This window comes from Herpailurus yagouaroundi, unplaced genomic scaffold, assembly GCF_014898765.1.
Source record: "Herpailurus yagouaroundi ecotype Mexico unplaced genomic scaffold, PumYag 162, whole genome shotgun sequence".
NCBI lineage: Eukaryota > Metazoa > Chordata > Mammalia > Carnivora > Felidae > Herpailurus > Herpailurus yagouaroundi.
The window spans coordinates 39,292,289-39,315,746 of NW_024412403.1; the positions used below are offsets into that span (position 1 = coordinate 39,292,289).

The window sequence follows — 23,458 nt, forward strand, 5'->3', positions numbered from 1 at the left end:
GTGAAAAAGAGAACATGTAGAAGAGGTATCTTTTCTATCACACTTGAGGATAATGAATGAATGCCCTTAGCAAATGATATTTGAGTTGAGATTTAAAAGAGTTAAATAAGCTCCCCAGAATGGAGTATTCCAAACACTTTGTATAAAAGCAGGATGAAACACATTTATTAAAGGACCTGAAAGGAAGTGTAATTATCTGGAATTCAAAGAATGAAAAAGTGTGTTGGAAGGCAAGGGAGTCAAGAAGTGTACAGATCACATGAAACTGAAAGGCTATCTTAATAATTGTGCTTTTAATCTTAAGAGCAAAGATTAACCATGCAGAAAACTGATGGTATCAGATTTATGTTTTGAGAAGACAACTTTATTAAGTTCTAAGAGTTAGATTTAGGGGGACAACAATTAACACGAGAGAGACCATTCACTATTGTGGTAAACTAGATAAAAGTCGTAGTCGTGCAGCTATAAAAAAGAACTGAATCGATGTGAGAACTATTCAGGAGGTCAATCAACCAGACCTGATGAACTGATTGATGATAGAAATACAAGGTAACAGGAGGTGTCTGGTGTAAGTAGCTGGGTGGAGGCTGGTAGTATCTATAGAGCTAGAGGTTGCCAGATGAAGAACAGGGAGGTAAGGGTTGGAGACCTTGAGCTCATTTAGGACATAGTAAAGGCACCATGTCTTTTAGACATTCAAGTGGACACGTCTGATAGGTGCTGCATATACGTACGTGTGGTTTGTGGTAGAGAGCTGCTCTAGGACGTAAACCTGAGAATGATTGGTGAGTAGATAGAAACCGAAGTGATGGCTGTGGCTGAAAGGACCCAACCAGAATTACCAGAGAACAAGTCATGATCTTGGTGATCTCAGTATTTAGAGGCTAAATTCCAAAAGACAACTCAACAGAATTTGAGGGGCAATAGCCAGAGATGTAAGAGTCGAATCAGAAACATGGAGTGATAGGCTATAGAGAGGAGGGTATTCTTAAACCTAGCAAAGATCATTCTTAGGCATAGAGACTAATCAACATTTTCAGTAAGGTAACTCTGAAGTAAAATAGAAGAGCGTTGTGTTATATCCCTCGATTTTGGTTACTTCAGAGGTTATTTGGTGGTCTTACCTTTTGAAAGTTCCACAGAAATGCATGCAAAACATATTATGTGCTTCAGCATTTTCTTATGCTTAAAATTCTGTATTTTGGATATGAAAGGAATCCTGAATCTTGCTTCAGGGAATAATTTGCTATACAAAGTCTCATCTCTAATAAACTACTTATACAAAACTGGCAGCGCTAAGAGAAATCAGACCATATTCTGTTTTCCTCTAGTCTAACAGTTACCCACTGCTATGCATTTTACCTTGCTGACACAGATTGCCTGTGGCGACCTGCCCATATCCCTTTCGCATACACCGTTTCTGGGCACTGAGCAGACCAGGAGTGCCAGGGAAATGATAGTCTTCACTTCCTCCAGAGTAATCCTCAACCAAACACTAATGAAAATCGGTAAATATTCCCTAAATACTGCTCTCCCTTGCTCATTGAACACGGTAACTCTGAGGCATTCCCTACATTGTCCCTCACAGATCCACAGCAGAATTGAATCCCAGTTGCCCACTGTGTAATCTGCTCATGAGCACACTATTTACTTCCTTCTCTTCCTGTCTCACTTTCTTGTCCTTCCTAATACCACGTTCATAAAAGTCATGTCTCAGGGTCTGTTTGTTAGGTTTCAGTATTTGTCAGGGTTCTCCAGAGAAACAAAACTAATAAAATGTATACATAGGGAAAGAGATTTATTATAAGGGATTGGCTCACACAGTTAGGGAGGCTGCAAATCCCAACACCTGCAGGCTGAATTGCCAAGCTTGAGACCCAGAAGAGCTGATGATTTAGTTTGAGTCTGGGTCCAAAGTGCTGATAAATTAGGAGAGCTGGTGTTGTTGAGTCTGAAGACCAATTGGTTCCAGACCCAAGAAGAGCAAATGTTTCACTTTGAGTCCAAAACAGGAAAAAAGTCAATCTTCTAGTTTGAAGGCCCTCAGACAGAAAGAATTCTCTCTTATTTGGGGAGGATCATTTTTTTGTTTTATCCAGGCATTCAACTCATCTGACAAGGCCCACCTTCATTAGTGAGTGCAATCAGCTTTACTCAGTCTGCTTATTTAAATGTTGATCTCTTACCAAAGTACTCTCACTGAAATGCCCAGAATAATGTTTGGGCAAGTATCTGCGTACCCCTTGGCGCAGGCAAGTTGACACATAAAATTAAGCATCACAGACACCCAAGTTAATGCGACTCTCTTTCCTAGAATCACATTTTTCTGAAATTTCTTCTCCTACTTCTTTCTCTGGAATGAAGCTTGTTTTTATTTGTCAGGATGAAATTACATTTTGCTTTTTATACATGTCAAATTTCAAAAGACAATAGACCTCATTTTCCAGAATCATTCTGGCTCACATTTGTTACCCTGTATAATTGTTAACATTTTGCCTTCCCTTTTTAAAATGTTCTGCTTTGAGGAAATATTACACAGTCATTATAGTCAATAACTGATTCCATAAATGTGATGGTGATAATACAAAAATTACCAAAGTGTAATTTAATCCTTTATTAAATTTTTCTCCCCTACCGGCTAAAGGTATGATGAATATGTGTCATAGTTCTTCAAATTGTTTTTTTTTTTCTGGATTATTTCACATTGAAATTATCTACCCTAATATATATGGAATGCTTATGTGCAACCAGGATATTATTGTTGATTATCATGAGTATATTATCTTGTTGAAAGGACTGAAAAAGAATGTATTTAAAACATATAAATAATTTGTAAGTATGATATAAGGTCTTCCACAGGATCATAGTTTACCATTTGATATATGACAAGGCTGAGTAATATTTTCCTGAAGGAAGATAAAAAACCTAAAAATTACAGTTGATAGATACTTATTTAATCAGTTTCAAAGTTAGAGAGTGAATATAACCCCAGGGTGGTTCAGTTCTTCCATCACAGGTAAGGGAAGGGAATATAATTGTGACTATGTGGAGCATTCAGAGCCTACTTTGTTTTTTGATGAGGATGCAGAGATAAGAGCAGGAGGCAATCCCATGTTGATTGGGATTCCATGTTGTGTTGGCCACACAATGCTAGGACTAGCAATAAGCAAAACGGATGTAAGAATAAGCAGATGTAATAAGCAATGAGTATGTTTACATCATCTCTGATTTTAAGCTTATTTTCCAGTTCTGCTATGAAATATGTGTCTCTATGTTGATGAAATAATATCACGTGGCGTGAAAATTATGTCTTAAAGTATTTTTGAATCTTCTTTCACCAAGGATGATTTTATTGTTAAATGGAAATAAAATATTTTATAATAATTATGCTGTAGCATATGTAACAAAATGTTAACTTCTAGTAATATTCAAAATAACGATTTTAAATTATTTGCTAACTGTACTTTAGAGCAAGCAATATGTGCCAAATGCTGCATTACTGTATTTCAAAAAGATTCTGCATAATGCTTATGAGACAGTATGCTTATGATCCTGAGTTCTTTGTGGGTTCTTTATTGTGATTCCTGGTATTCCTGCCACAGAAAAGTGCTGTTATTCAAATGTACATAAATGCATTCGGTCCATAATAATAGTATTCATAGCCATCTATAAATAGTCAAAGAAACAATTGTACGGAATGCTTGATATTCATCTGAACCACTTTTTGCAATTTCACTTTTATATTCAGATTTCAGAAATAACACGACAGCGGTGCTCATAAGATATTCAGATATCTTTGTTAGCTTTTCACAGACTGGATGGTAGCTGCTTAAAATTGTATACTCTGTTTTGCTAACTCTGAGAAATTCCTTGTAAATATACACAATAGTAAGATAAAGCCTGAACCTACACCATGATGTGCAACTATTAAATGTATAGTTTTATGTGTATTTAGTGTCATTTCTTAATATTCCTTTTCATTTTTTTCTAGATACACCATCAGTTAAGATTATACCATCCACTCCTTTTCCACAAGAAGGACAGCCATTAATTTTGACTTGTGAATCCAAAGGAAAACCACTGTAAGTGATTTAATGAGCAATAAAGTTTTTCACTTTTTCTCCTATACTGCTTTGATTTCAGGCTTTAACGGCAGAAATCCACTGTTTTTGTCTTTTCTTGGTGGGCAAAGTCATCTCTAGAACAGAAATCCCCTGAACCATGTCTTCATTAAGTATCTGTGGAAGATTGGTCTTTTACTTTGTCATCTAGTGAAGTTTCTGGGAAGGTTTCCAGCTGTGATTTTTTTTCTTTTTATTTCTAGTAAGATATTTCAACCTGAAAGGAAAGTGGGCTTAATCAGTCACTGTTTATAGTATGAGATTGATAGAAGTTACACATTGCTGAACTTCTCGCATGAAAGTCTTTGAAAATATTGAAACATCCTCAAAATATCCCCAAGTTTTAAAATTAAAAGGGAAATCATTTTTGTAATAAGGGAAATAACATCTACATTTCTAATATAGCCCCCATGAGACATAATTTGTGAATGTGATATGCTTCAACATTTCCAATTGTAAGGTGATTTCGTTATTAGAATGCATAAGTTCTACTATCACTTCAACTTTAAATTTTTACTTTTTGGCATTCATGTTTATAAACACTAAACATGTTTATAAACACAGAAAATCTATTTTTATAAAAAATTTAAGTGTGAATTATCCAAATATGTATTACTCAAAGACTATTTGACAGCCATTTGATCATTCTAATATAGTGGCAGTCTAGATTGAGCTGAAAGTCATTTATTTGATTATTTTAAAAGCTTCCAATTAATTTGTATTTCTGTTTAAATTTTAATAGGAGAAATTTAATTGTTTTCAGTATATAACGATGGGGGGTTGCTTCTGTGCAAATCAAGTTAAATTCTTAAAAAAATTATGCCTGATAATATTTGTTATTTAAGTGTATACTTCTTATTATTCCATGAGAAATTTTTCTAAAAGAATTTTAAGACAGAGCCTGAAATATCAAATCCTCAATTATGTGGTATTATAATTTTTAACACACTAAGTGAATTCACACTTTTTTTTATCAAAGTTTTGATATTTTAAAACTGTTCTCTCCTCCAGTATTTTTTTTTCTAACGATAAAAATAATACTGATTTAAAGAACATTCAGTAAATCCATTATTTTTCTTCTATCTTTTAAAAAACACTTAAGGCATTTTAGACCTTGAAAGGAAAAAACTTTCTCATAGTAGCTTACTATATATACACTGTGCAATTCACTTATATAGTTCTCACCTTCTGATAAGCTTAAATTGCTTATAGAAAACATTTTTTCTACCACAGTATGCTGAGTGTAGCCGTGCATGTCGGTATTATAGCATTAACAAGAACTTCTGGATACAAATTCAGTACTTTCAACTAGAGAAGGAAATGGAATAGACTCTAGTCAGCTTCAGACATGCATAATTCCTAATTTCTTTAGTCCTGATTCTGTGTATCTAACAACAGTTTCTTTCCTAACTTTTCCTTCCATTTCCCCCCTGTTGTTTTCACTTATTATTTCCCACAACAGTCTCTCTCTGTTTGCTTCTGCTTCTGTTGTTATTTTGTTTTGTTTTGTTTTGTTTTTGCTTTTCTTCCTCCTTATAATCTCAGAGGTCAGCATATACATGACACAAAGGAACTCAGGGTGAGGGCATAGCAAAGGAGTTTTGCTTTTACCTTTTCTTCACTGATCTGCCCCAGAGTACATATGTGTACATTTGGAATATGTGTACAACTTAGGCAATTAAATGAGATGACGATGAGAAATGATGTATCCCTGTTCAAATAGTATCTAATTACCTGTCAATGATCTACTCTTTGGTTCCACATCTACTTCCACCAGTAGAAAGAGCATTTAATTTATGTGAATAATTCATTTGGGAGGTCTACATAATTGGGTCTTTAGGTAGTTGTTTTTCACCAGTTCAGATATGGTTGAATAATTTATGGTTGTGTCCTATCGTGGGTCTCTGTTCCAGTTACCTAGAAATAAGCGTGGGTGGGTATTACTCTTCTGCACTGCAGATGAACAAAAAGTATAATAGCCTTTCATTTATTTATTTTACTTGGTAATACAAAGCTTCCAGAAGTTTGGGAAATAGAAATGCTACCTTTGTCAGAAAAATCCCGATTAATATCATAGTGCTTTGGAAAAAGATAAAGGAAATAAGAAAGCACTCCTTACTTTACAGAAACAAAAACTAAATCTCAACAATGGTAACCAAATTTCCTTTATTCATCCAAGTTTAAAATGGATGACTCAGGATTTAAATTCAGTTCAATCAGTGCCCCAGACTTCCATTCGTTCAGCTGTTTTCTATTTCAATTGCCAAGTTTAAATTGTCACTTATGCTAGCCAAAGTAACTTTTGAAGAACTAGGATGGTCCCTACAATAATGTTTAGCCCTGAAGATGAACCCCTAGATGCCTGAAGGTGAAAAACTGGCTAGTCTTATGAAATATTTTCCTTTTGCCATCCTCTTTTATCAGGCCCTTTTCTACATGCATGCCCTTTCTGGAAAGTTGACAAAAGCCTAACAAACTAACTGTTTCTAGCAGGAGGTTATAACCACACACAAATATCCGTGATTAGTATAATATCTTCTGGTCACTCCATAAGAGTTAAAATGGTCTTTATATTTTATCTTCATCCTTATAGTTCCCAATGTTATAATCTGTATGCTCTAGCCTACAAATTAATATGTATTGACTGATTCTCTTGTGCTGTACACTCATTTGCAATTTCCTTTTTATCATTTTCTTTCCTAGTAGATTGCCAGGCCATTGATATTAGAGAAACAGCCATCTTCTTTGATTCCTTCTGGTCTTTAGACCACTGCTTCTCTTCTGTTCTTCCGAATCATCTTAAAATCCACTCTTCTGCATTTTCGAAGTAACTATCATTTCTAGTAAATGAAGGCATTAACTTCTTTAAAGACAGAGTAATTCCTGGTCTCTCTTTAGTTTTATTCTATCCCCAACAGTGCCAGATGAGGCATATAGGACAAAAACCAAGGTAAGACTGAAAAGAAATCATTGGATTTTCCCAGAAGGAAATCTTACTGATCATAAAGAAAACAGTCTCACTAGAGCAAGTAGAACAGAAGGCAAATTGAAATGGATTAATCAGGAAATTAGTAGGCGGTGGGGAAGTAAAATAAATGGAAAGGCCACCCATTTCAGAAAATGAATCATGAAAAGTAGAACGGAATGAGAAAAGAAATTTTTGTCAAACAGGGTTTTAAAATAAAAACAGGGGCGCCTGGGTGGCGCAGTCGGTTAAGCGTCCGACTTCAGCCAGGTCACGATCCCGCGGTCCGTGAGTTCGAGCCCCGCGTCAGGCTCTGGGCTGATGGCTCAGAGCCTGGAGCCTGTTTCCGATTCTGTGTCTCCCTCTCTCTCTGCCCCTCGCCCGTTCATGCTCTGTCTCTCTCTGTCCCAAAAATAAATAAACGTTGGAAAAAAAAAAGTTTAAAATAAAAACAATAGTAAAAGAGATTGTCCATATTTTGAGATAGAATTTTAAAAAATCCCAAAGAATGGGAGTGAAAATGACTTGTGTGATATCACACACACCCAGTGGGCAGGCTTGAATTTCCTGTCTTACTCTGGTATTCACTGTCCAAGTTCTGCTCTATTACTTTGCAGGTCTTATATCTGATTCCCCATGTTGTTATTTTGAAACCACGAAAAAGCAACCCCGCGGCTTTTCTTCCTGTTGGCTTCACAAACACTTAATTTCCACTATCTTTACCATTTATGCCTGATGCACCTTGAATAAGCAGGTGAAAAATAGAAATGGATAATGGATATATGATTCTTTTTCATCTTGTACCTTTAATCCATGATCAAGTCTTTATTGTTTCTTAAAAAAAAAATACTTGACCGAGGGGCGCCTGGGTGGCTCAGTCGGTTAAGCATCTGATTCTTGATTTCAGCTGAGGTCATGATCTCATAATTCGTGAGTTCGAGCCCTGTGTTGGGCTCTGCACTGCCAGTGCAGAGCCTGCTTGGGATTCCCTCTCTCTCTGTCTCCCCTGCTCACTCACTGTCTCTCTCTCAAAATAAGTAAATAAACATTAAAAAAATATTTGATGTGGGGCGCCTGGGTGGCTCAGTCGGTTAAGCGGCCGACTCCGGCTCAGGTCACGATCTCGCCGTCCGTGAGTTCGAGCCCCGCGTCGGGCTCTGGGCTGATGGCTCAGAGCCTGGAGCCTGCTTCCAATTCTGTGTCTCCCTCTCTCTCTGCCCCTCCCCCGTTCATGCTCTGTCTCTGTCTCAAAAATAAATAAAAAACGTTAAAGAAAAAAAAAAAGTCTATTAAAAAAATATTTGATGTATAATTTCCTGAAGAATGAGTTATTCACAGTTATTAGGCATATGGATAGTAGACAAAATAACACTACTATCTTTTGTATAAATCATGAAATGATGGCATGGTTCAATTAGTACTGAAACTCATGTTCCTAACCTGCCCTCCTGTATGCTAATGTTGTTTTCCTTGTTCTAAATGTGAGGGCCCCAGTGACTGTTTATGAACAATCATGCCTTATTTGCCTGTTTTGGATGGAAGCCTTTTGCTGTTTTCCTGTGGAACAGCTGCATAACTTGGGCCAGGACCAAATTGTTCCAGTTGACATTACTATAGAGGCATTGTATTCTTTCCTTAAAAGAGAGATTACTGTACATGTCTGTCTATTGTTTTAATTTTAGTTTAAAGTGAGGACAGAGCTAATGCCAACCACTTTTCTTTCAAGTCCCCAGAGTTTTTGCAACCTTCTTCTTTCTTTGGCTGAATTCCCAGACAGCTTTCAGGCAGCAGCATTCTCCATTTATAGAAGCAGAGTAAGAAAAAAGCTGTTACATTACATTAAAGTCATGACCTTAAAAGGTATGGGGTTGCCCCCCGCACAAGCTATAGCTAGAGAATCATCATTTATTTTAATCAAATATTTAACACTATGTAAATTTGCTTCACAAAAGCAGTGGGACATTTTCAGTCAAATAAATGTATATTTGGCATTTAATCTATAAAAGAAAATAATTATAGGTATGGATAACTTTTCTGTTTATCCAGCATGATGTTTATGTTTTGCTTACTATTTTACCTTCTGATAACCACAATTTTTCTTATGTTTTGGCATAAATCTAATATATATAATAGCCTAGCACAAAACATCCCCTGTTAGGGACAATTATGTGTCCCTCTAAAATGGGACAAAATGATTTTTAAAATGATCAAGAATTTAAGAAGAAATCTGATAAGAACATATTGATGCATTTGATGCATTTTCCTATTAGCATAATAGAGATGAAAATGAGATGTAAATTAAGGCAAAACAGTTTTATTATATCAAGCCAGTTTTCTCAGCCTAAAATGACATTTTTACAAATCATAGTTTATTTATTACTTGTCATACAATCTAATCACAGCCAGAAGAAATGACAAAGTAAACCAGGAGTTAAAGAAAGCCAGTCATCATCAGAGTGAAATGTTGTAGGCCAAAACTCGGCAAAAACGTAAATTTTGAAAAAAGAATATTGATCTACAGTAATAGCAATGTCATACCATTTGACCTAATGCAAAATAGATGTTAATTACACGATAGTGATTTCTCTGCTGCCATCTATGTTATAGAAAGCTATCTCATTAATCATCCAGGTCTGTATTTCTGTTCAGATATGATGCTTAAGTGGTCATGCTCTGGGGCATTAAAAGCTGTGGGGTACATTAGAAAGAGAAACACAAAACTAGGTTTGAATTACAAATCTGTGGATATCTGTGGCCTGAGTGGATTTGAAAAAGTCATTTAGCGACATGAAGTATTTTATTTTTAATTAATAAACTTTACTTTTCAGAGCAGTTGTAGGTTCACAGTGAAATCGAGTAGAAAGTACAGAGTCCCCATATACCCCCATCTCCACACATGTTCAACATCCCCTACTATCAACATCCCACAAATCATGAACCTACATGGACCCATCATTTTTAAAACAAAATCCATAGTTTACATCAGGGTTCACTCTTATTCTCTAAAAATTAATAGAATTGAATCTAGTGAACAAATTGTTTTAAAGATTACTAACAATGTATATGAAATTTCTGCTTCTAAGTAAATTTATAATAAATAATAATCATAAAGATGATAAATTATGATTTTTTTTCAAAGAATTACAGATTCTATAACTTAACAAATTTTAAACTTAGGAGTCTTAATTATATATTTAATACATATGCTAATATTGGACTGCTATGGCAATCCTAGAAACTGAGTTATCATCTCAAATTTCTTCCATGGCTCCGAAATTCAAGGTTCCATGCAGAATGAACACGCTCTAGGACAATGGTCTGTGACTTTCAATAGCCTGTTTGAACAGCAAAGGTATCTATACCAGAGTCATGGCTGATTGAACTGATTGAGCAACATGGCTATGTTAGCTGAGGTTAAATGGTAATAATGAGGTGATAGAAGAGAGGCAGAGGCATGAACCACTGTCAGGGGCAAAATATAATATAGCTTGAAATGTGAAACTGGAAAATACTGAGCCACAGGTGCAGTACCTTCATAGTGCTAAAGGTAGAAAAAGTTTTAGAGTAATTCGAATGGACTGGAAGGGATAGAGAATGAGTTCTGGTCCCACACACGTGAAAAAGGCTACAGTCCAGAGCACTTCTGCTGGGATGAAAAAGAAGTTATAACCAGTTAGCAAGTTTTGACCGAAAGCCAAAACAGGAGATCTGAAAATCTTACACAACTGAAACTGAGTGAAAGGCATGACTCATGAGTGTTTGAGAATCCAGGGTCTGTGATGTATACAACCTTATTTTGATATGGCTTCCCAAATGTTTTATTTATTGTGTTATTTAAACCATGCAACTATCGGGGTGCCTGGGTGGCTCAGTCGGTTGAGCGTCCGACTTCGGCTCAGGTCACGATCTTGCCGTCCGTGAGTTCGAGCCCCACGTGGGGCTCTGGGCTGATGGCTCAGAGCCTGGAGCCTGCTTCCGATTCTGTGTCTCCCTCTCTCTCTGCCCCTCCCCGGTTCATGCTCTGTCTCTCTCTGTCTCAAAAATAAATAAATGTTTAAAAAAAAATTAAAAAAAAAAACCATGCAACTATCTTGTAAAACACTTACAAATTCATAATCATTTCTAGTTTGTAGAAATAAGGAAATAAGGAAAATAAGTCTTGTGGGGTTATATGACCTTTTCACACAGCTGATAAAAGGTAGAACTGAGATTACAAACATGCTTTAAAAAATTTTGACAACAACTGGAACACCTGTGTGACTCAGTTATTTGAACGTCGGACTTCAGCTCAGGTCATGATCTCAGGGTTTGTGAGTTCGAACACTACATTGCACTCTCTGCTGTCAGCATGGAGCCCTGCTTGCACTCTCTCTCTCAAAAATAAATAAACATTAAAAAAATTAACAACAGTAATGGTTATGTTTTCTTGTTTACCCAGTGTTTTCAGTTCTCCTATTTTATTGATTTTTCACAATAACCTGGTCAAGTTGGCAAGAATGAGAGCTCTCACCAACTATTGGGAAAGCCTATATTTCAATCAAATATGTAAAACAAAATGTAATTTATAACACAATTAGCACTATGTAAGCTCAAACCTATTGGCATATCTAAGTATTTCTAAAGAGCTTCTAAATATATCTAAATAACTTCTGACTAGATTTTATGATTCAGTATATTTGTTTTCTTATGACATATTTGACTTTAAAAGCAGATTATATTCTTAATTTTATATATCTTTAAGAAGATTAGGACTGCAGGTTACAACCACAAGGCGATACCAATGCAAATGCAGTGTGAAGTCCTAAAGGTTGAATAGAATGAGCTGGAAGTTAAAAGAAAACACTCTTACAAGTCTGTTTTCTTAAGTGCTTTGCTTACAATATCACCAAAATCATTGGTGGAATAAATATCATGAGGGCCTCCTTACCATTTAGATACTCTCACAATGTCAGTTGTTGGCATAATAAAGGTTGCGGGACATTTAGATTTTGTTTTGTTTTGTTTTGTGTTTTTGTTTTTGGGTTTTTTTTTTGTTTGTTTGTTTTGTTTTGTTTTGTTTTGCTTGTGTTTGTGTTCCAATATCTAGATTCAACTTTGACTTAATTAATTAAAGGCCATATAGCCAGTTTCTTCTACCATGTTTCCAAAGGTATAAAAATTGGGAAATTAGCTCTAAGTTTTCATAATTAAAAAGCCTATATATTCATGTGCTGTCCTTCCAATATGAATTTCTTTTCTGAGGCCCATATAGTCTTTTTCTTCCATCTCATGGCTTCAAAATTTAATCACACATTGACTCTCTGAAAACACACAAGTGGTTATCTTGGAAATGAGACCGAATATATTTGGTTTTGTTTTCGAAACAAGAAGCTGACTCTCAGTACTCTCCACTGCTGTTATTTAGGCTGGGCATCTGTAGTGTGTTGGGCACTCAATCATTTTCAATTAAATGTTCCTATGTCTTGCAAAAGTCCCATAAGAGCATGCAGAACCACGATTATAGATCCATAGAGGAAATGTACTTCTTGAACATTTCTAGGTAAGCAGTTTTCTTGCAACAAAAAGCCAATTATTTTGAGGGATTATGTAAATGTTCATTGGGGAACTAACACAAAAATGTCTCAGTATGTTTACGACACCATTGTGGAATGATGCTGTCATATACGTTGATGAGATTTTCAAGATGTGGACTTTTAGGCTCATGCGTTTAAAAATCTGTAGGTTTTTATGTATTAATTATGAGATTACATCCTAGTATTTCACTCTTTATCTAAAGATATATAAACATTGCCTGTGTGTTTATACAAAAACAAGTTATCAAAATGGTAATTGTAGGAAAATTGCAGAAACAAAAATCACTCCTAATATTAGAAAAACCTAAAATTCTACTACTATACCTCATCCTTTTTTTATATCTCATCCTTAATTAAAGAAAACATTAACCTTTGCTCAGCAAGTGCTATTCATTAAGATTTGTTTTTTTTATACTTGCAATTTTTTAAAAAATTTTATTGATTGACTGATTTTTATTTAAATTCAAGTTAGTTAACATACAGTGTAGTCTTGGCTTCAGGAGTAGAACCCAGTGATTCATCTCTTACATATGACACCCAGTGCACATCCTGAAAAGTGCCCTTCTTAATGCCCATCACCCGTTTAACCCATCCCCCCAATGCACCCCCTTCCAGCAGCCCTCAGTTTATTCTGTGTATTTAAGAGTCTCTCATGGTTTGCCTCCCTCTCTGTTTTTACTTTTTTTTTTTCCTTCTCTTCCCCTATGTTCATCTCCTGAGTTTCTCAAAGTTCACTTATGAGTGATATCATGTGATATCTGCCTTTCTCCAACTGATTTATTTCACATAGCATAATACCCTCTAGTTCCATCCACATTGTTGCAACTAGCAAGATTTCTTTCTTTTTCATCACCGAGTAGTATGCCATTGTGTGTAGGTATGCATAGATAGATAGATACATAGATGTCATAATGTTAGAGCTTAAAACACCTCTGGTGATCACAAGTTAACTTACAGAGAAATAGATTATTCTGTGGTTGTGTTAAATATTTTGACTATTATGTTTGCATAATATGTGAAGGAAACAAAATGTGGAAGCTAAAATTAATTCTTAAAAGTGACATGGAAAAATCTTTTTTTTCAGCTAAGTACCCAAAGCATTCAAAATATTCCAATTTAAGAAACAAAAACCTTTAACAGCACTTCTCAGTTGTGGTGAATTCATTCTTCTTAGAACTCTTTCTTTACTGTTTGTGCCATTCACCTGATTCTATATATATTTACTTTAGAGAGGATGGGCCAAATCAGTAACAAGGGCATTTTTGAGACAACAAATCTGAGAACACAGTAAAATATCAGCCTTGTTCTTTTGAGGGAAATGTAGAATAATAAATACCTTTCTCCTTTGAAAAGATAAAGCCATTGTCTAAAGGACACTAAGAAGGAGTCTATATGTACTTTTTATAAAACAAATTCAAAACAAGAGGTGTTCTTAGTATATAATGAGGATAAAACCCTAAAAGTGCTAAAACCACATCAGTTAGATTCTAAACTAATGTTGAATATTCATAATCAAATAGAATTTCTATATGCTAATTATTTCGTGGGTTTTCATAATGTGTTGGTTTCATAAAATCTATCTTCCACAAAGATAAGTGCTCGTTCACATATGCCATTTGTCTGGTAGAACTCTTTTCCTTTATTAATTTATTTATCTATCTATCTATCTAATTGAAGCATAGTTGACATATAACATTATGTTATTTTTAGGTGTACAGTATAGTGATTGGACATTTATATACATTATGATATAAATGCTCACCACAAAGAGTGTAGTTACTATCTGTCACCACACAGAGTTATAATATTATTGACTATATTCCTATACTGTACTTTATATCCCATGACTGTTTTATTTTATAACTGGAAATTTGTATCTCTTAATCCCCTTCACCCATTTTGCCATCCCTCTACACCCTTCCCCTCTGACAAACACCAATTTGTTTTCTGTATTCATGAGTCTTTCTGTTTCGTTTGCTTTGGATTTTAGATTTCACATATAAGTGAAATCATACATTATTTGTCTTTTTCTGTCTGACTTATTTCACTTAGCATAATGCCCTCTTAGTCTATCCAAGTTGTTGCAAATGGCAAGATTTTCAGCATTTTATGGTTGAGTAATATTCCACTGTGTGTATATGTATGTCTTTTTCATCTATTCATCCATTGATAGATTCTTAGGCTGCTTTTGTGTCTTGGCTATTGTAAATAATGCTACAATTAATATAGGGTAACATATATCTTTTTGAATTAGTATTTTTGTTTTCTTCAGATAAATGCCCAAAAGTAGAATTGCTGAATTATATAGCATTTCTATTTTTAATTTTCTGAGGAAACTCCATACTATTTTCCATATTGCCTGTACCTTTTTACATGCCCACCAACAGTGTACAAGGGTTCCTTTTTCACTACATTGTCACCAACACTCATTATTTCTTGTCTTTTTGGTGATAGCCATTTTAACAGGTGTAACGTGATATCTCACGGTGGCTCCGATTTGGATTTCCATAACAATTAGTGATATTGAACACTTTTTCATGCCTATTGGCCATCTGGTCTTTGGAGAAATGCTTATTTAGTTCCACTGCCTGTTTTTAATCTGTTTTTTTTTCCGTGTTGAATCATATGAGTTCATTATATATTTTGGATATTAATCCATTATTGGATATAACACTTGCAAATAATTTCTCCCATTCAGTAGGTTGTCTTTTTGTTTTAATGGTTTCCTTTGCTGTACAGAAGCTTTTTAGTTTTATGTAGACCCAATAGTTTATTTTTGTGTTTCCCTTGCCTGAGGAGACAGATAAAATATATGTGTGTGTGTATGTATGTGTGTGTGTATGTATGTATGTATGTATGTGTGTGTGTGTGCATGTTTTATGGTTTCAGGTCTTTCATTTAGGTACTTAATCTATTTTGACTTTATTTTTGTATATGGTGGAAGAAAGAATTCAGTTTTTTTACATGCAGCTGTCCAGTTTTCCAAATAGTACTTATTAAAGAGACACTCTTTTCTTCATTATATATTCTTGCTTCCTTTGTTATAGATTAATTGACCATGAAAGTGTGGTATATTTCTGGGTACCTTATTCTGTTCCATTTATCTATGTGTCTGTTTTTATGCCAGTACCATACTGTATCATTTACTATATTTTTGAAGTATAATGCAAAATCTGGTAATGTGATACCTCCAGTTTTGTTGTTCTTTCTCGAGATTGCTTTTGGATATTTGGGGTCTTTTGTGGTTCCATACAAATTTTAGGATTATTTGTTCTAGTTTCATGAAAAATGCTATTGGTATGTTGATTATGAGCGCATTGAATCTATAGATTGTTTGGGGTAATATGGACATTTTATGGTATTAATTCTTTCAATCCATGAGCATGGAATATCTTTCCATTTATTTGTATCATCTTCAATTTCTTTTATCAGTATCTTAAAGTTTTCAGAGTATATGTCTCTTACCTCTTTGGTTAAACTTCTACTTAGTTTTTTTTCTTTGATACAATTGTAAATGGGATTGGTTTCTTAATTCATATTTCTGCTAGTTCCAGATTAGTGTGTATAAATGCTACAGATTTATATATATTAATTTTGTATCCTGCAACTTTACTGAATTCATTCATTAGTTCTAATAGTTTCTTTGCAGTCTTAAAATTTTTTATGTGTAGTATCATGCCATCTGCAACAGTAAAACTAAGAACATTCTTCTTCTGAAAGCCACATACTCAAACAATCTAAAGACATTTTCTTGCATTATACAGGTTTTTACAATGTAAAGTATATTGATTCACTTTTTCACATACAATCCCAATTAAACAGAAGCCCCTAACCTTCAGTTTGAAAAAAATATAAATGGCAAACAATGCCCCAAATTGTAGAAAATATGAATATTTACAAAAGTCGCTAATTAGAATAGGAAGAATCTGCCAGTAATTAATAATGGCTTTACTGCTCAACTCTTGCAAATTCAGAGTACCAGAAATATTTGGGATGTTTCAAGGAAAGAAGAAAGAAAAGAGAACCAAAATAAAAGTAGGAGAAGAGAGCAGCAACCACTGTGACTTGTGACAAGCAGATGTCTCTGAAATGCTGTGCTATCACCATCTTCAACTTCATCACTAGCACTCAAGATCAAAGTATAGGGATGAACATTGTGAGGTGACTATATAAAAGCAAGATTAAAAATATAATAGCTGTGCAGCTCTAGGACAAGGGGACGGGCCGTAGGAACTCTCACGGTGGGTCAGTGTTTTTCAAATTGCTGGTTGTGTCATAAGAATGAGTCATAAGATCAGTTAACAAATTGTTTTTGAAAGCCAAACATAACATAGAAAATAATAGAATTGCAAAGGTAAATACAGAGAAATAAAGAAGAAAAAGAAAAATAAAGAAAATGTCACATTGCATTAAAAAGAGCAAGATTTTATTTCCTGTATGTGTTTGTGCATTATGTCAGGTTATAAAATATATTTTTCAGTGGATCACACCTCAGAAGGCTTGAAAATAATTGTATTAACACCAACTGACATGAAGCTGAAGTCTAAATCACTTCAGTTCCTCTAAAACAATCAGTATACAAAAATGTATGTTCAGACTGAAGAGATCATAGCTCAAAAAAAAAAAAAAAGCCACTAGAATGTGATGTTAAATAATGCAGATAAGTTTGATCTTTTGAGAAGGATTTCATTCAAATGATTAAAATATACTTTCAAAAATTTAAGTCTGAATTTCAGTTTTCTTCAGCATTGCTTTATATGGAACATTTAACTCCCCAGCTACCAGATAAATGATGTGCATTTTACTTTTATCTTTCTAAGACCATTGGATTTAATATTAGAAAAGAAACAAGTCACGGAGCAGAAGCAGTTCTATAATAGTAACACACTGTTTAACATAAGTATTACATCTTATAAGGTTAATTAGCATTATTTTTACAGTAGTACAAGTAATGGATTGTAAAGAAACTCTTATATGGAAAATAGGATCCCATCATTGTAATGTAATGTACTCTGGAACTGAATGGTCTTTAGGCATCTGATTAAGATGTTTATAGATACATTGTATATGGCAACAAATTGTCCTTTTAATGTATGTTGATTAAGTGTTAGATTCTGAAAAACTTAGATTCTTAAATTCTTGATTTAAAAAAAAAATGGTGAAAATGTTCCAAAATCTAGCTTAGCCAAAGGAAGATTTCAGAAGTGGCTAAGTTTCAAATAAGTTGAAAAATATTTTCTTAAGTGTGATCGTTTTTATATATATCATGGCGATTTTAAGCTTATTGTACATACACAGAGGAATTTATTATTGCTTAGATCAGGGAATGGATGTTTGCTCAAGATTTCTTGATCTTTTAACCAGGAATTAATATTTTGTAGTTACCAAAGAAAAGAAATGTTAAGTATAGATAAGGCATGGGTAATTGTTTTGCTTTAGCGCAAAGCCCTTGAGAGATTATCTTGAGCATTTGTCACAATCTTGAATATTTTTCCTTCAGTGCTAAAATCTGTCACTCCTTCAGGATCATAGCAATCTTATCTTTTCTAGAGATAATCTTTTATTTGTTGTGCCATAAATTGGCTGGAATTATACAGTTTGCAGTGTGACTGCATTGTTTCTCAAAAGCGTTAAAATAATCATCAATGAACACTATCTTTTCAGTAAAAAGTGGTCCAGGATTTCATAGACACTCTCAAAAGGGCCATTATTTTCAAGTCTTCTAAAGAGCACTTCCCTCTTGCATATAGGTTATTTTCTGTTTCAACTACAAGCTTTTAAATTTGGAGGCAAGAAGAGCCTTTAAAAAAATAAAAAACAGAATCAAGTAGCATATGCTCATATTAATCAGGATATAAGTCCTTTTCTTATTTGCTACTGAGGTTTCCAACATAAATGATGAATTTAACTGATGTTATTGTCCTATCTAAATCTAATCTTTCATGTAATGAGACTTCTGCTTGACACTGTAGTCATGTAATAGTTTATTTCAGGAATTTACATGAGTGTGTAGATAGATTCAGAATCAGAGTGTCAACCTGCAATTTAATGGAAGAAGTAGGCTTGAATTTTCCACTTCAAACTGACTTCATTTATTACTGCATTAAACACCTTTAACCCCGTCAGACAGAAGTACTTTTGGTGATATTTGAGTTAGGGGTTTCATTGTTGAACTTTTTAAACAGGAATCACTGAGATGCTCAAACTGCAAATAGAAAGAAAAAAAAAAAACAAACAACAATACAATTCATTGTTTTTCTTAAAAAGAATTGTGCAGGTTAGGGAAATAGCATATCTATGCTGAGCAAAGACTAACCTATAAAAATTATGATGATAAAGCATCTGATTGAAGAGCATGTCCACAAACCACTAAACACAAAAGAGCATGGAGACCAGTGAGGAAAAAAAAAGGCTAAGAAACTATTTAACAATTTTTCCCTCTCATACAAAACACACAAAGGCATACTTATTAAATAAGTCAGTACAAATAACTGCAAAAGCCTAGAAATACAATGGAAAATTATATATTTTAAAAAGAAATTGTTTAAAATTTCTTTCATCTTTTTAATTTCTTCAAGCCTCTCCTTTTTTTATTCACTTACTGTACTATTTCAGCCCTAAATATTTGAAATATGAGGGCAGAGCCAACTTAAATTATGATATTAGCTGTATCAAAATATAAATTTTGTAAAAATACATATTTTAAATATTATATTAAAAAGTTTTAGAAGGCAAAAAATGTATAGATCTAATCACATATTCTAAATAATATTCATAATGATACATGAGCCATATTTTCACAGATCAGAAAAGCAAACAAACTTTGTAAATGCATCAAATACTCAAAGATACAGAGATAATATTTACTTTGACTTTAAATTTGTTTTTTTAATAATATAAAATTGTTTTTCTCATTGCTTTTCATGCTTATTCTTGCATGATGACTTCAAGAATGGTATTTAAAAAAATAAACTATTTACCCTCTCCTCATTTTTTCTTCACCTTGTTTTGATGTTCTGATAAAGACAAAGAGAAACAGAAACATTTGTTTCATCATGGCTGGGAATTAACCAAATAAGCAAAATGGATGGGAAAAAAGAAAACAGAAATCTTGATAGCATCGAAGACTGGTTAAAGAGAGAAGTAGGTGGTAGAGAGGAATTGAGGATTAAAGGTAAATAGTGGATTCATTAGCTAGGATTGGAAGATTTGATGTGATGCTCAGTGAGCTGAGAAGATGGGAGGTTATGATTTAAATACTTGAGATTTTTGAGCCTCATAGTAATGAAGTAATAAAGATGACTAAGTTTAGTGTGTGACCATGACTGAGGTTAGGCTAATAAAATAATTATCAAATATGAGGGGATGAGGAAACTGAGGGATCAAGGTATTGATGGCTTATAAACGTAAATGTTTAAGTCAGTGAATTTTTGAGGAGATTCTTTCTTGTTTATATGACATTATTCTCTTTTGACTTCTCTCAGACCTCTTGGACTTCATTCTCTTTCTTTCTTCATCCTGTAAGTGAAAATATTCCACAATATTCAGTAATCTATCCTTTGGTTTTCCTGCTTGAGCTTGGCTCCAATATCTCTCTAAAATAAATCCAGTTCTGCCCTCAGCCCTGATTTCTAATTTCTCATTTCCTTATTGCTGAATAAAAATGTATTTCTTGATTTTCTTCTAGCACTTGAACTCAGCATATCCCAAAGTGAAATCATCAACTTTCCCTGTCAGCTATATCTCAATTTGTTTTTATCATGATTTATTTTTTGTTTGTCTATTTGTTTATTTGGCTGGTTGTTTGGCGGCATGTTGATTTTACATTGTTATTTTTTTCTTATTTAGACTGAGATTTCTCCTGTTACATAGACTGGGCACCATAAAGAGAGTAGCTCCTCTCTCTTCATTAACACCGTACATTTTCTCATTCCAGAAAGTTGTGTTTACTTTCCCAAGAGCTATTCTATTATCTTCTGCTTTCCTTACCACTTTATGTAGGACATGGTTTTCACTCTTAAGGACTCTGTATATGGTCTCTTTATTGAACTTCGTTTTTCAGATATTTCACATTGCTATACTTAAAGGAAACTCTGATCAGGAATACTCACTTCTTAAAAGCCTTAGCATAGTACTTTTATTTTTCATAAAGCACAGATATTTTAGCCTTGCATCCAAAGCCAGGCTTGAGTTATGAGCTAAAAAATATAGGTTTTTTTTTTGGTTCCCTCCTCCAGCACGTCTATACCCCAAATCTTTCTATTTCTTTGCTTTCCTACATTGTTCTTTTTATGACCAGAATGTTCCCTACCACATTTCATTCTCTTTCCCATATTAATGACAGCAATAGTCTTTTGGTCTAACACTAAAATAACACTTTTTTTTTTCATTTTCAGCTTTTGTCTTATAAACTTTGTCTTGGACTAAATTCCTTATAAGCATATTTGGTCCTGTTTTTTCATATCAATTTAATTTTGGCTTTTGATTTTATTACTCCCAATTCAGTTATCCTATTAAGTTATTTTAATTTTGCACCTTTATAATCTGCTATCTTAGCAAATGACAATATTCCTTATTATTAACCCTATTCTCTTCTCTTAGCACTTGTCATATTTAAATCCATATTTTTAACAATATGGCCTCTGGAGGGCAAACATCTTATCTTGGGTTCTGACTTCTCTTGAATTGGCATCATTCATTTCTATTATTCAAAATCCTACCACAATTAAAGACACTAATCAAGGGGCACCTGGGTGGCTCAGTTGGTTAAGTGTCTAACTTCAGCTCAGGTCATGATCTCACGGTTTGTGGGTTTGAGCCCCACATCAGGCTCTGTACTGACAGCTTGCCCAGAGCCTGGATCCTGCTTTAGATTCTGTGTCTCCTTCTCTCTGTGCCCCTTCCCTGCTGGCACTCTGTCTCTTTCTGTCTCTCAAAAATAAATAAATGTGAAAAAAGTTTTTTTTTTAAAAGACATTTATCAAGAGTTTTATCTTTTGTAAAGCCTGTTGTAATGTCCCTAATAAAGGTATGATGAATCTTTATGTTTTATAACTCATTTATATCACTTACCATGCCCTGCAAGTTTTATGGTTGATGATGATTGATGACATATATCTGATATAAACTACTAAAATGTAATATCACAGAGAGATGTTTATTTTTCTCATATCCCTCATAATTTCTGGTTCAAAAACTTAAACATATTTGTTTGCTGATAGTTGTTAGATATTAATTGTATAAACTTATGAAGTACCTAGTCAAGAATATATAGGCATACTTAAACAACAACAAAAATCTTCATTGATCTCTTATCTGTTTTAAGATTATAAGAGTAGAACATTTTCTGGTAATTAAACTCATCAAGACTCATTGAAGACTAAATGTTTCTGAAGTTTTGTTTTCCTTTGAACAAAACTGTGTCTATAAAGACAGACACATAAATATTTCATTGATTACATTTTGAAATGAACCTCAGCTGTGATAAGTAGAATATTCAAAGTTAACTTGGATAATATAAAAACTCCTTGATATTTTAAGAATTGCTTCCATAAAAAGTATGAAATCCATATTAGGAATGAAAAGAAAGCAAATTTCACCACAAATAAGTTTCCCAACAATCAAATCTGATGAAAAATTGTAGCTTGATGAATTCTCCAAGGTCCTAGATCAACATTTTACAATAATTAAGAATATGACTTTATATATATGTAGAGTGTTATTTACAAATCATTTGCAGAAATCTCACATTTGATCCTCAATAACAAAATAATCTTTTGTATATCTTTAAACTTGAAGCAGTTAATGTAATAAATCGCTCAAAAAGTAATCCCTTTCATTTTTTTCCTGTGTGGCAGCTACATCTTTTGCTTCCAATAGAGACCCATTACAAAATTATATTTTGAATTGGCCTCACAGCTCTAAGAAAAGCTACTCCTTGAACTTGCTTTGTATTTATATATTAAATTTTAGGAAAAGGAGTAAACAATACCAGCTACTAATTTTTTTCCTCTTCTCTTTTTTTTTCTTCTACTTCACTTGGTTGGCAATGTTTGGGCTGTGGTTTGTGGATGCAACCTCCATGAACTCAATGAAGGTGTGCCCGGGCTAGATTCCCTGAGAATCCTTCTTCCCAGAGGCCCATAAATTTAGGTTTTACAACTTGACCCAAATTTTAAAGTCACTTGTAAAGTTGAATTTAAATTCTCTCCCTCCATTTTTCTTTCTCTCCCTCCATTTTTCTAAAAATCTGATAGCAAAAACATAGTTTTATATGTAGTCACTTCAGTATAATTTCTTGATTTAAACGTTTGTGCTTAAAGCAGGAAAAGGGATCAAGACATTTATGTAACTTCTAGCATCTTCTTTCACTTTAGAGTAAAAATATCACAGGAGGGGCACCTGGGTGGTTCAGTTGGTTAAGCATCCGACTTTGGCTCAGGTCATGATCTCGCGGTCGGTGAGTTCGAGCCCCGCGTCAGGCTCTGTGCTGACAGCTCAGAGCCTGGAGCCTGTTTCAGATTCTGTGTCTCCGTCTCTCTCTGACCCTCCCCCATTCATGCTCTGTCTCTCTCTGTCTCAAAAATAAATAAACGTTAAAAATTTTGTTTAAAAAATCACAGGAAATAGAGGAGTAGTGGCCTTAAAAAAATCTTCCTAGGGGCGCCTGGGTGGCGCAGTCGGTTAAGCGTCTGACTTCAGCCAGGTCACGATCTCGCGGTCCGTGAGTTCAAGCCCCGCGTCAGGCTCTGGGCTGATGGCTCAGAGCCTGGAGCCTGTTTCCGATTCTGTGTCTCCCT

General features: G+C 34.2%; 1 protein-coding gene across 3 annotated transcripts in view; it reads left to right on the top strand.

The window, feature by feature from the left end:
- Positions 1 to 23,458, top strand: part of CADM2 (cell adhesion molecule 2) — a 1,087,048-nt gene that overhangs the window by 948,937 nt on the left and 114,653 nt on the right. For all 3 annotated transcript variants that reach the window (XM_040484219.1, XM_040484221.1, XM_040484220.1), the window contains one exon: positions 3,992 to 4,082. In XM_040484219.1, the coding sequence (XP_040340153.1) occupies positions 3,992 to 4,082 (91 nt within the window). The remainder of the gene's footprint in view (positions 1 to 3,991; positions 4,083 to 23,458) is intronic.